This window comes from Corythoichthys intestinalis, chromosome 17, assembly GCF_030265065.1.
Source record: "Corythoichthys intestinalis isolate RoL2023-P3 chromosome 17, ASM3026506v1, whole genome shotgun sequence".
Classification (NCBI taxonomy): domain Eukaryota; kingdom Metazoa; phylum Chordata; class Actinopteri; order Syngnathiformes; family Syngnathidae; genus Corythoichthys; species Corythoichthys intestinalis.
In genome coordinates this window covers 32,270,809-32,285,372 of record NC_080411.1, presented here as the reverse complement: position 1 = coordinate 32,285,372, position 14,564 = coordinate 32,270,809, and the positions used below count along the sequence as shown (strand labels likewise).

The 14,564-nt window shown below is 39.4% G+C and overlaps 1 protein-coding gene across 1 annotated transcript in view; it reads left to right on the top strand.

The window, feature by feature from the left end:
• The window catches only part of LOC130905344 (E3 ubiquitin-protein ligase UHRF2-like), a 75,511-nt gene that overhangs the window by 11,732 nt on the left and 49,215 nt on the right, over positions 1-14,564 (top strand). The window contains exons 2-3 of the mRNA XM_057818646.1: positions 8,671-9,072; positions 9,180-9,472. Coding sequence (XP_057674629.1) covers positions 8,671-9,072; positions 9,180-9,472 — 695 coding nt within the window. The remainder of the gene's footprint in view (positions 1-8,670; positions 9,073-9,179; positions 9,473-14,564) is intronic.

Sequence of the window (14,564 nt, the reverse complement as noted above, 5' to 3'; positions counted from 1 at the left end):
TTTTTAAAAATGTGTCTGTGTTGAGCCCTTCTGCATTTCTGCCCTGTTATGTAACAATGGCTCTTACAGTATATCCAGTACATGACAACAACCAACACAGCACATTTCTCTGTCCTGTCTAAAACATGCAGAGGCACGTAGAAACCCCCCAAACTCTCATGGCTAGATGCCCTTGCGATCATGTCAAAGTCAAATAAATGAGGCTTTGTATTTGGGTACTGTATGATTTAGATAAAGTGCTATCGAAGTGCATCCAATTGACAATTTACCAAATTGATTAAATTGGACTTTTCAATTGTTTGACAAGGATGTTTTTTTATTGTTTGTTTTTACAAGTGCAATGATTACAATGTCATTTGGTTCTGTTAAGACGAATGAGGTACAATTCCGAGCGCTAAAGCAGTACATGCAATGTTATCCGCATTTTAGATGTGTTTTAATCCTTCCGATGTTGTTTTTTCATCAGTTGCGACAGTCCAAATGCTCTTTAAAGTTGCCGATTGCCGTTTGTTGGGTGAACGAGCTTCAGCGTGAAGCTTGGCTAATGGCAGACACACCCTGTGACCCACGCCATTGTTTTTGGAAATGTGACCTATTTTGCTCAGCTCTACGCTGAGACTGGCTGTGGGTGGAGGGCGAAGGCAAGAATCGGTTCAGATTGCCGCCAAGGCCATGGAGGGAGGCTCTGGTTTCACACCATTAAATCTTTGCTGAGAAAAAACTCTAGTTGCTCTCCTCACTCGCTTCGAAGTCTATTGATCACAGCACAGCTGTGTCTAAGGGAGACAGTTTATTTCCAATTTAAATGAGAAAAAAGTGTCTTTGACCTGTTTCAATGAAATTCTACAACATATAAAGAATTACACAACTCTTACCGACAATGCCCATTTTGAAGGTACTACCCTTTAGGTGTGTGTAAAGACATGTCCCGATTATGGGTTTCAAGGTATACCGTGATATGAAAACATCACGGTTTCAAAACCGCAAAAATTTTCCATCATACCGCCCCAAAGGTATGAGCTATTCCCTCGCCTGCAGCTGCAAGGCTCAACCCTTCCCCATCGGTTGTTGCTCAGTGTCAGTAAGTCAGCTGTGCTACACGATTGCTGGAAGAGGTGAAATTCATGAACTTTTTCCCCCATAGAAAAAAAAAATCGCTGGTATGGGAATACTTTGACTACAGAAAAGTTACAGACAGCCCTGGGTTAGAGGAGGAGGGCCAACCGACATGTAAAACGTGTTTGCGGAGGATGGCTGCCGGGGCGGCAATAACTCTAAGATGATTTTGCATTTATACAAAATTGAAGGTTAGTAAACACCAGAGGCGTGCAAAATTTCCGATTCTTAGATTATTTGCGATTCGGTCGTGGAAGATTCGAGAACGATTCACAAACATCCAAAATCCGATTATTGAAATATGCCAAATAAAGCGGAACTAAAACACAGTCAGCGCGGCCTCTGGGACGCAGTGAGAAACGGACTGACAACTTGTGCCGCTAGATATAAAAAACAATAATACCTGACTGAGGCCGACAGCCGCTTCAAACAACGCCCACGTTTCTCCAAACCACGTCCACATAATGCTAAAGTAGATATATCACATGTATCTAGAACTAGATGCGAAATGATGGACTCTGCGGCATTAGCACATGTATAAAGAACTAGATGCGAAATGACTGGCTTGCCGGCGTTAGTAAACAGCCACCATCTTAAAGCAGTACACTTCTCTGAGAGGCTGTTGTAGTGAACCTCCCAAGCGAACCTAATTAACTATTTATCTAAAATACTCCTAAATCGGCAAAATCTTGACTTGAATCTATCTTGAAATGATGAAATAGTTTTAACACTTTAACATGTCAAAGGGAAATTATGGAATAACAGGAGCAATTTCAACAACTTTAACAGTTGATTAACAACATTAAATTAAGTGAATGTAGTTTTAAGCTGCTGATACAGAACGGGGACTTGAGTATTTTATTTACTGTTTTGAACTTTTAATGGTTTTAACTTTCAACGGAATGGTAAATATGTCCATTTTGTATTAAATTGATCGAAGGCGGAAGTGAATCATTGCAGACTTTGTATGATTGGAAAATATTGTAATGTTGTCCAAAGAGTCTTTATTGTATCGTACTGTCTTGAAATATGTGATTTACACCTCCACCACTTCTATACTTGAGGGTTTAATTTCACACTTGGTAGGTGGGCAGACACTCCAGAGCAGTGTTGGGAGTAACGGCGTAACATAACGGCGCTATTTTTTTCAGTAATGGGGTAATCTAACTTATTTTTTCCGCCGTTACAACGCTGTTACCGTTACTGACGGTCAAAAGCGGCGCATTACTTACTTTGAATAAATTGAAGAAACTACCAGTCGTAGTGAGTGTACTCTGCTCTGTTTATTTGTCATCCAAGACTTTGGGTGCGTTCAGGTCCATGGCAATGAAAATAGTAAACACACATAGCCTACCTTTGCAAGAACGATGGAGTTGCCGTTTGATACGGTCATAATGTGCAGGCCCTGCACCCATCAGCAGCAAAACTGTTCGTAAAATCAAAATCAAATCTCACGTGATCCCCCATTCTGTGACGTAAATGCTCGAGCCTCATAGCGCACGTACTTCAGAGCTGATTGTTTATATGTGAATTGTCTGGCCCTATGTTTGTATATGTGTATTTGTTGTTAATAAAGTTTGTTTAAAAAAACAAACTTCAGAGCCGTTGTTTTCACACACAAACCGGAACAGAGCGTGTGGCAAACACAGACACACGCAAAACAGATGCAGAGGGATATGACGGTAGAGCATTCTAGAGCTGAAACGAATACTCGAGCAACTCGAGTAACTCGAGTTTAAAAACTGATCCGAGTAATTTTATTCACCTCGAGTAATCTTTTATTTTGACAGCTCTAAGCATCACGTTTCGCTCGGACTACTTTTAATGCGGGACAACGCGCTGACGTCACGTGCGTAGAGGAAGAAGCAATAAAAAAAAAAAAAAAAAAACATTTCCGCAGCCGGCAGCCGCTCCAAACTACGCCGACTTTCCAAAAAATTAGCCCGCGTGATGTTAAGTTGGTAGCAGGTAGCATCTGAGGAGTCTCATAGAGCTCACATGTATGTTGAACTAGATGCAATATGATAGACTCGGCCGCATCTGGGTAGCGTTAATAAACAGCGGCCATCTTAAAGCAGTAGAGCGCTAAGCGCTAATAAAGAGCGCTAAGCGCTAAAAAATAGGATTAACGTTACTGTCTGAGTCACTAGCTCACGTAACGTTCGCCCTGCGGAGGGCTAGGTTTCTATTCATTATGACCACTTTCAATGCGTGGCTAACGTGTCTTACATACAGGCTTTAACATAACATAGCTTTGTGGAGTGATAAGGGTGTAAAATAAAAACTCAATAATGCTAACTATCAATTTTAGCTTAGTAGTCATTGCTGGATAAAACACCAAGTAGCACTGGTCCCTAATGTGCTCCAATACAGCCTGTATCATACATTTATCTTGAACACTGCAAAAATACAAAATCCTATCAGGACTTACAGTTTAGAGTAGCGTAAAACTTAACTAGAACTTACAAATGGCTTGACACAAATAGAAATTCAATTGAAACAGGTGGGAAAAAAATCCTAACTTTTAAGTGGTGTGTGTTATCAAGCGTAATGGCATTTTTAGGTATAAATATATATATATATTTTAATAAGATCTAAAGGTTTTTTGAGTGAAAGGAGTGAATTTGTCTTTTTTTAAAAATTCTAGTTACATCTGAGATGCAATTGTTGGCTGTTTTCAACAATATACATCGAAAATAAAGACATTGATTGACTGAAAATGGTTCAAGATGAGATGAAATGTCTTGTTTTCTCATGTATATTTATAATTGCTCTTTACCTAAAAATATATTTGTTTTATCCGATTACTCGATTAATCGATAGAATTTTCAGTCGAATACTCGATTACTAAAATATTCGATAGCTGCAGCCCTAGAGCATTCAGAGGAAAATTAGTCCTTTATGAGGTGGAGATATAAACACTATTTCAAGTTGGTCGAAATTAAAGGAAAGAACGTGCATGTAAAGTGTAATTTATGTCCCGGGGCAAAGCTTTTGTTGACATCTGTGGTATGCAATACAAATCTGTTTATTTTTGTTGCACTTCAAGTGTAGGATAAATTTGTTGCTGGTGAGGTGCAATAAATATTACAAGGTTCTATAACACAACTACCTGTCTGTTCTTCTCTATTCAACTGACTCGAATACTGCTCAGAAAATTTCAAATTTTTTGACATACAACAACTTCTTTTTAAAGTAAAGGAAATAGTTACTTTCCCCGGTAACTAGTTACTTTTACTATAGAGTAATTCAGTTACTAACTCACTTTTTGGAAGACGTAGTGAGTAACTATAACTAATTACTTTTTAAAGTAACGTGCCCAACACTGCTCCAGAGACACACCTATTTGTAAAAATCATTGAAAAAGTCAATTTTCCACAGTGCAACTCCTTTGTGTTGTCATTTGAACCCTGGACGGAATGTTGGCATGCTTCAAAATCGGTTTTATTTCATTGCCTATTCACAGAACGGATCGGATTAAAAAAAAAACATGACACAAGTTCAAATTCGACAGGATTTGCCTTGGTCTTGTTGTGCATAGTCGGATGGGCTTTTTTTCTTGTCTTGTTTTTGACATTAGCCACAGGTGTTTTTCTTCTTTCTGTTTGAGCTTTTGCTTGATATTCTTTGGTACACACTACCAATGTGCTGTTTGAAAGACTGCCTGTAGAAATAACTGAAGAGAAATTAAACCTGTGGAGAGAAGGGTTTATTTCATTCCAATACACAAGCACACAGTTGTGTTGCTACGGAAGCGCCATGGTTTGTTGCAGGCTTTTCCCTCAAGTCGCGTCGACTGTCTCCGGTCCATCTAAAGCTTCGTTAGGATCTGACGTCTTTCAGTGGAACACTATGTGGCATTTCATGAGTCATAAAATGAGGAAACCAGAGAAAACATGTGTTTTTATTGTCCCGCATTATTTATCTACCATGCCTGGATCAAAATCAGCACTGTCTGTCCGGCACCTGGCGCGAAATCTGGACGATTTACACAAAAACGTCTGTTTTCTTTGGGATGTGTCTCTGCCCATAATCGACTGTTGAGCAGGTTGTGTTGCAAGCAAGGCAGTCACAGCGAGGAGGGCGATCAAGCTGGTGGTAATGAAATCGCTGGAGGAAAAAGCAAGAGGCGCCTGCATGTGATTTGGTTTTAATGCGGCACATGCAACGTTTTTTTTTTTTTCTTCTGAAAACCTTGCCACCATGTTTACAATGCGCACAACCGGCGAAGGTTAAACAGGAGACCAAGGCTAGGCCAGGTGGTTGCAAGGTTTGTGCTTCTCTGATCTAAATTTCATGAGACGATTATAACTGGCCGGGGAGAGGGGAGATCGCCATTCCCAGCCCCCTCTAATACCTTGAAATAAGGACGAGGTACGTTGGCGCCCATTCTCGACTTGCTAGCACATAATGGACCTCGAGACGCAGTTAAGGGCTGGTGCCCGTAATAAGTCGCGATAGCTGGCCTGTAACACTAAAAAAATTGGTCGATATAATGAACCGCACTCCGTGCAGTCTGCAAGAAATATGAAAAAGGTGATGCATTAACTATAGTTTAGATTATTTACACGATTCGGATTCATTTGAAATGGTGGATGTAGGTAGTGGGGGGTGAGGAAATCGGGCCCGCTCTCGATTGGTCGTCATAGCAACCCTTCATTTCTTTCCCTGTATCATTTTTGGTATAACACCCCCATGCCCCAAGAAGCACGGGCTATGCCATTCTTCTCTTTTTTGATTTTTTTTTAACGTGTGCTACTAATCAGTATTGAAAGGTACACATGGAACGTTGTACAATTTTAAAACTCATTGTACAACATCCTTAAATGCCACCGGTGTGCTTATTGAAGCGTTCGTTCCAATGTCCTCTGTCAGCTCCAGAGCGCAGCGATCGAACATAGCCGCGTACATCCTTTGTCCTTGGCTGGCTGCTTGGTGTTTTGTGCGATGTCGATTAGTTGTTGTTCATGAACTTTTTCATAAGCAGAGCCTTCCTGCAAATTATTAAAGATAAAAAAATGGTCTAGGGCTGCAGCTATCGAATATTTTAGTAATCGAGTAATCGACTGAAAATTCTATCGATTAATCGAGTAACCGGATAAAACATTTTTATTTTATTTTATTTTATTTTTTTTTTATAGGTAAAGAGCAATTATAAATATTCATGAGAAAAAAAGACATTTATTCCAATGTTGAACCATTTTCAGTCAATCAATGTCTTTATTTTCGATGTACATTGTTGAAAACAGCCAACAATTGCATCTCAGATGCGACTGTAAAAAAAAATTCACTGCTTTCACTCAAAAAACTTCTAGATCTTATAAAAAAACATATTTCTTACCTAAAAATGTAATTACGCTTGATAACACACATCACTTGAAAGCTACGTGTTTTTCCCCACGTGTTTCAATTGAATTTCCATTTGTGTCAAGCTATTTTTAAGTTCTAGTTAAGTTTTAAGTTAGTCTAAACTGTAAGTACTGATAGGATTTTGAGTTTTTGTAGTGTTTGAAATAAATGTATGGTACCTGCTGTATTGGAGCACATTAGGGACCAGTGCTACTTGGTGTTTTATTCATCAATGACTACTGAGCTAAAACTGACAGTTAGCTTTATTATGTTTTAATTTTACCCCCTCATCACTCTACAGCGCTGTGTTTTTACAGATTAAATAAAACCTGTATGTAGGACACGTTAGCCACGCATCGACAGTGGTCATAATCAATAGAAACCTAGCCCTCCGAAGGGCTAACGTTACGTGAGCGAGTGACAATAACGTTATATTTATTAGCGCTGAGAAGTGTACTGCTTAAAGATGGTGGCTGTTTACTAACGCTGCCCAGACGCGGCCAAGTCTGTCATTTCGCATCTAGTCCTAAATGCATGCGATATCTATGAGATGCATCGGACACTACCTGCTACCACACTAGCATCATGCGGGCGTAGTTTTTGGAAACGTCGGCTAGTTTGTAGCGGCTGACGGCTGCAGTTTTTTTTTTTTTTTTTTTAAATTGCTTCTACCGCTACGCACGTGACGTCAGTGCGTTGTCCCGCATTAAAAGTAGTGCATTAAAAGTAGTCCAGGCAAAACGTGATGCTTAGAGCTGGCAAAATTAAACGATTCCTTGAGGTGAATAAAATTACTCGGATCAGTTTTTAAAGTCGAGTTGCTCGAGTATTCGTTTCAGCTCTAAAATGGTTTAAGGAATATATCCCCCAAAATTTATATCGCCCATGTTAGTATTTTTCTCATATATTTAAATTTATATTATAGTATTATTATTTTTATATTCCATAATTATGTGTATAATTTCACACATACTATACTTATAACCAGAGGTGTGTGGCCAAAAAAATTTACTCAAGTAGGAGTTGCGGTCCTTCAAAATAATATTGCTCAAAAAAATGTGCTCAACAAGTAATAAAGTATTTTGCCAGAATACTCAACTAATGAGTAACATAGTGAGTACCTGCTTACGTATTTTTTTTTTTTTTTTTTTTTTAAATTCCTTGATTTTTTTTTCTCAGCACAAAGTTATTTAAATGAACTGTTCTGATTATACTTTACTATAACCTATTAAATAACCTCTCTAAGCCAAAGAAAAACAAACAAATAATTTAATTCTGGCGAGAGAAAAAAAATCTACAGAAATGAAGCATTATTCGTCCAAAGAGCACGAGTGCCCTCTAGTGGAGAAAACACTTTTCCGGTTATAAAACTAAAAGCATCATATCTCTGGTTTTCCGTGGTCAGTCGGTGCCAAATAAAAAGTGGCGGAGATGTTAAAATCCGCGCTTTTGAGTCATGTTGACGGCAGTGCTCTGTGTCAAACACTTAATTTTTTACGGTGCTTTAAAGTCTCCATGTGATTGAACAGGCCGGAGTGATCATAGAACAGCAAGCTTGAGTCTGATTGGTGTAATGGATTCATGTGATTATTGTTGATCATCTCATTGGTGAAACTGATAGAGCCACCGTTGGCATCTTTGGCAAGAAAAAATTAGAAAATCTAATATGTAGATTAAAGAGGAAAAATGTTAACGGCTAGTGTAACTCAAAAGTAGTGGAGTAAGAGTAGCGTTTCTTTTTCTTCAGAAATCTACTCAAGTAAAACGTAAAACTAATCTTAGAAGTACATTTTTCTCAGCGCGTTACTACACACCTCTGCTTATACTGTAACTATAGGCTGCATTTGCACTTAATGCCATTTTACTCTATTTAGATTTTACTACAATACAATATGTACCATACATGCTGAGACAATATTACACTTTGAAAATAAAATATAAATTCAAGATATTTTAGTCACATTACCGAGACTAATAATTAAATACGTTTTGCACAAAGCGGAAGATATCTCCCCCCCCACCCCCAGCCGCCCCAAAAAATCAACCAATTTTGCAAATACATGACCAGAATTATATACTGTAGCGACTCGGCTGAAGATGTATAATATATTTAAATATTGAGCCAGGTAATTGGGAGGTACAACTCTAAACAATCTTTGGTCAACTTGGTTTATATATGACACTCTATTTTGTTTATTTCGTCAGATGGAAGATGGCCAGACGCTGTTTGACTACAACGTGGGTCTCAATGACATTGTCCAGCTGCTGATTCGCTCCCAAACAGATGCTTTGGACAGCCCCATGTCCATGGACCAACCCAGCGTGGCATGTACTTCCACTCCTGCGCCAGCCTCTGCTGTCCCTTGGGCCGAAAGTCCCGATCGCCCTGCTCCCATCTCCCCTGCTGTTATGGAAACTTCCACTGATAAAGACAATGACTGCAGCGACACGGCTGAAACTGCCGATGATACAAAGCTGGATGCCATCGTCCCCAGTTACTCAGCCAGCACCAAGAATGGCTTGGAGCCCTCTAGTCCGACGCGAGACACACAACCGCCGACATCTAGCAAGAACACTCTGTTGAACCCAGGAATTGGGATATACAAAGTACGTCCTGGATTAGCCACTTTGATTTGTTTTGTTTGAATTGTTTTCGTGAGTGAAAGTACCTCTGTATTTATAAGGTTTTAATGCAACTCCTGTGTCCCCTTCAGATCAACGAACTGGTAGACTGCAGGGACGCGACCGTGGGCGCCTGGTTCGAGGCCTGCGTGGAGAATGTGACACGTGCCCCAAAAGGACCTGTCAAGGGCAAAGTAGGGCGGCCCCCCAAAAGGACTAATGGAAAGCTGGAGGGTGAGCAGGGGCAGCAGCCTCTCAGCTCAGGCCAAAGCACAGACACTGTCAGGAATAATGGAAACTCTGTAAACTCTGAAAGCAACGGAGGCTCTACATCGCAGACGGACTCCAATGAAGAGGACGTCATTTATCATATTAAATATGAGGAGTAAGTGCTGTTTTGTTGTGCTGGGAAATGGTGATGAAGGAAGGCTGGTTTCTGTTTTTGGGTCATTCCATGTCAGCTCACCCAACAGGGTTAACCCAACCATCTCCAATTTGATGAAGCTTTGACCAGAAATAATGCTTGTGACAGGGAAAGCTCAAATTCAAGATGTGACGTCTTGAAACTAATTAAAATGCTGTGTCTGCTTCCACCCCCAGTCTCACAACACTAATTTCATATTGATAGGACGAGGTGCTGCTGTGATATGGATATTTGAAATTCAGAAGTCGGGCAAAATCTGTTGACAAGGTAAACAAATTCAGGAGGTTATCTCTTTATGACCCGTGACTCAATTGTGCTGAAATTTTGGAACTACGCTTTCCCAGTTTTAATATTACAGTTTGTACGCAGCTATGCATGCGCAGCAGAAATCACATAAGTGTAACGTCATGTTCATCACAACGTACCTTTGAGTACCTGTAAGTTGAGATGCCAAAAAAAAAAAACAGATTTTAAGCGGCTTCTTTGGTGTTTCACCATCAAAAAGAAAGAGCCGAACAAGTTTTTTTCTGTGAAGTAGCTCCAAGACTTGCTAGCCAAGAAGAATTGTCTAATCTCTAGTGGTGGAGACACATAGGAGGACATTTTAGAAGACGTACTAAACCTGGTAGTCGTATGAGTAATCCATGGAAAAAGTTATGTGCACCCCTGGTTATTATCATCATTTATGTATGGATTTATCAAAACTGGGATGGTTTGGTTCTGAAATTATTTTGTGTGATATGACATGGAATGACCTTTTGTTATTTTGTTTGAATCTTGGTTTTGGTCTTCCTGTGTGGAGTTGACATGTTTTCACGATATAGTGGTACCTCGACATACGATCGCATCGACATACGATCCTTTCGACACCCGACATAAAATTTGACTCGTCATTTGTCTCGACATATAACGATTTATGACAGTGTCGCAATTTCATTGTTTTCCCGCAAGACAGACGCACGGCGGATTTTCTTTTGAGAGAAATCAGATTGGGTCCCAAGAAGGTTAGTGGAGGTGGTGAAAAAAGTAAAAAGGTGACGCTTACCATTGAAATTAAGACTGAAATGATAGAAAAATATGAGCGTGGTTTGCGCGTCAGTGCACTGGCTCAACAATACGGCTGGAATATGTCTATGATCTCGACGGTCTTCCTCCTATATAAGTTATTATGTTATATTATTATCATAGTTATTATAGTTAAGGTTACAAATTATTACTGTATCATCGGCAAAGAAATCACCTGCTCCGTCAGGTTTTTAATCATTTATTTCAGAACTAGCGCAACACAACACGGTTACTGTCTGCCGTAGCCGACGGCAACAACAACATGAAAGGAGAAAGTAAAAACTACCGCACCCCTCTCACTCTGTTGTCAGCCACACTGTGCGTTCAGGAACAGCATGCAAAACACAACTGCATCATTAGAACCAGATTCGTTACATTATTATTATTATTATTATTATTATTTATATTATTCCAATTTAATAATAATAATAATTACATTTTATTATTATTAATAATAATATTATTAATATTATTTTAATATATATATATTAGGGCTGTCAAACGATTACAATTTTTAATCGAGTTAATTACAGCTTAAAAATGAATTAATCGCAATTAATCGCAATTCAAACCATCTCTAAAATATGCCATATTTTTCTGTAAATTATTGTTGGAATGGAAAGATAAGACACAAGACGGATATATACATACAACATACTCTACATAAGTGCTGTATTTGTTTATTATAACAATAAATCCACAAATGGCATTATTAACATTCTTTCTGTTTAAGTGATCCACGGATAGTAAGACTTGTAGTTCATAAAAGATACATTTTATAGTTACAAGTTATAGTAATTTTATATTAAAACCCCTCTTCATATTTTCGTTTTAGTAAAATTTGTACAATTTTCAATCAAAAGTAGAGTTAATATAATAATAAGAATAAAAATAGCAATAATAAGAATTGAGTGACGAAACTCTGAGTGAGTAATGCCAGTTCACTTTGCATTGTTGTTTAGCTGTGTGAGAATAGGGCCTCATTACTACAGACTGAAGTGCTTTTCTTTTTGTGAACATTATTTTTTTTTGAGAGATAGCAATATTATTTTTGTTGTGCTGTTACTAAATGATACTTCTGTTTGTTGTGAAGGACTTGCAGAAGCTTATGCCAATGAACGGCGCAGCCCAAAGAACGCCTGTGTCCACTCGCCTTTATGACAGATATATCTCTGAGCATATCTTACCCAAAATACAACAAGAGACACATAATTGCCACTAAAAGAAAGCAAACTTACCGAAATATGTGCTGAGCACAAAGCAACAGCATAAACGTCTCACAACTACTAATTCTCCCACTATTAGAAGGAATAACATTAGTATGGAACGGCGCTGCGCTGCCCCAAGCGGCCGGTGGCATTCTCTTCACTGTTAATGTCCATAAACGGCGTCATTGAAATCTGTTTGAGGCAATGCGAGAGCAGCTCATTCAGTGCATGCGTTAATTGCGTCAAATATTTTAACGTGATTAATTTTTAAAAATGAATTAACACCCGTTAACGCGATAATTTTGACAGCCCTAATATATATATACTTAGGGCTATACAAATAAAATTGAATTTAATTGAATAATATTAATAAAAAAATAATACGTTTGTTTTGCTATGTGTAATTGCTATTTGTAATTGTTCCAGTTGTGTTTATTAAGGATTTAGTATAGGTTTTTGGGCTGTGGAATGAATTAATCAAATTATAATGTATTCTAAAGGGAAAATCCCGCTCGACCTATGACCATTTCGACTTGCAAACCAGGTCCAGGAATGAATTCAATTCATATGTAGAGGTACCACTGTACTTTTGTTATTGTTCTGTGTGGTTCCCGGATACCGCCCACATTCCCAAATTGTGCATGTGGCATTAAAAGTCCGTCTGCTTCAATTGGCAAAACTCAGGAAAGATGGTTCATTATGACACTACATCTTCCATAGCTGTGAGTGTGATTGCTATTTTTTTTGTCTATATCTGCCTGCTGGGGCGTATCCTGCTTTTCTGGCTGAAGGTCACCTGAGGTGTATTGAGTGATTCTTATGAAGGCTATGCATTACGGTAATGTAGGACATTTACCAAAGCTAGCTAAAATAGCAAAATGCTATGATGACTCGGTACTTTTTTTTTATCAACAGTTAGTTGTAGTTAATATTTTATTTACAATAAAACACTGAATTGGTTAATGTCTAAAAACATGTAATATTACTCATTATGGCAATGATCACCTATGGTGGGGAAGTAGGCATATGTAATGAACAAAAACGTAACTATTAGCAATATCAAAAAGAGAGAGAATCCCCCTATTTAAAGACTCTCGGTAATCTAAGGGTGTAAATGTGACTTGAGTTTAAATGCATATTTTATCATATGTAACTGTAATTGGCTGGTGACCATTCCATGCTCTACCCGGCTTTTTCAACTAACGCTCAGCTTGACCTAATTGAATTCTCAGGGTGCACACTCCCCATTCATCACATCACCAATGGCGACTTGAAATGTAACGCAGCCGAGCGAGGTTGATATTTCCCAAGCTTGCCACACTGGCTGAGGCCAATTTGCCTGGCCAAACTTGGCTGGGGAATTGAGTGAAAAGCCCTCACTTTGGATCTGAAATGTCTGTATATGCAAATCGAATAATCCCAAAATTCTCCCGTGACCAGTGGTGCATAGGATTGCCTAAAGTATAATAGCAACATCCCTTGTCAATCAAGTTACGTTGTCTGTCTATGTGTGTGGTGGGTGGCATTTTTGTGAAGGTTAGCACCATTTCTGCTTCTTCACCAACAGCATGCCAGCACATGACTGTTGCAAATAACTGGATTTTGCCCCATTCATTCATTCATTTTCCACGCCGCTTATTCCTCACGAGGGTCGCGGAGGTGCTGGAGCCTATCCCAGCTAACTTCGGGCAGTAGGCAGGGGACACCCTGAATTGGTTGCCAGCCAATCGCAGGGCACAAGGAGACACACAACCATTCACGCACACACTCACACCTACGGACAATTTAGAGTGTTCAATCAGCCTACAATGCATGTTTTTGGGATGTGGGAGGAAACCGGAGTTCCCGGAGGAAACCCACGCAGGCACGGGGAGAACATGCAAACTCCACACAGGAAGGCCGAAGCCTGGGATTGAACCCTTGATCTCAGAACTGTGAGGCAGACGTGCTAACCACTCAGCCACCGTGCCGCCTGGATTTTGCCCCATTTCATTCAAAATAAAAATACACAACTAAACAAGCCACGTCAAATTCAAACAAAGTATTTTGCGTGGTTTTGAGGTCCACCGAAGCCAATGAAGAAGAACAGCGTGTGACTGTATACCGTGTGGCTCGGGGACTAGAAGTATGGTAAACCACCTCTCTGCTAGGCCTGACAGGACTTTAAAAAAAAATTCTAGACAGTATGTTTTCCCAGAATTTATATTAGCGTTTTATTTTTAAGTTTTGCACTGATAGCATAAGATTACAACATATAAATCATCACCAAAACACTTAAAGGTAAAAATTAGATTTCGTAATTTGATGAGCCATCGACCTTAAATATTCAGTCATATCTGTGTCGGCAATACTGGCACCGTAGTCACCTGAACCAGAACAATGCCGAAATATGCAGTATTGTACACACTGTCTGTGTGTATTTTCATAAGTGCCACCTCTACCAGAGAGTCACTTTGCTTACATGGGGGGAGAGAGAGAACAAGGCAGCGCACAACCCACTGTTGCCTCCGGATCCTCTGATTTAGGGACCGTTTACACGGAGACGATCAGACCAAATTCACATAAAATGCCCCAATTTCAGATTTGCGTGAATTCTGCGTGAGAACGATATAGTAGTCATGCCATACAGTAGGGGGCAGTACATTTCTACAATGAGACAGTCAATAGACACACTTCCTTGACAACATCCTCCTCAGCTCAAGATGTGTTTGCAGGCAAGCGATATTGTTTTTGCAGTACTTCTTGCAGCAAAATGGTATGGTAATCTGGTGGTTTTCCGT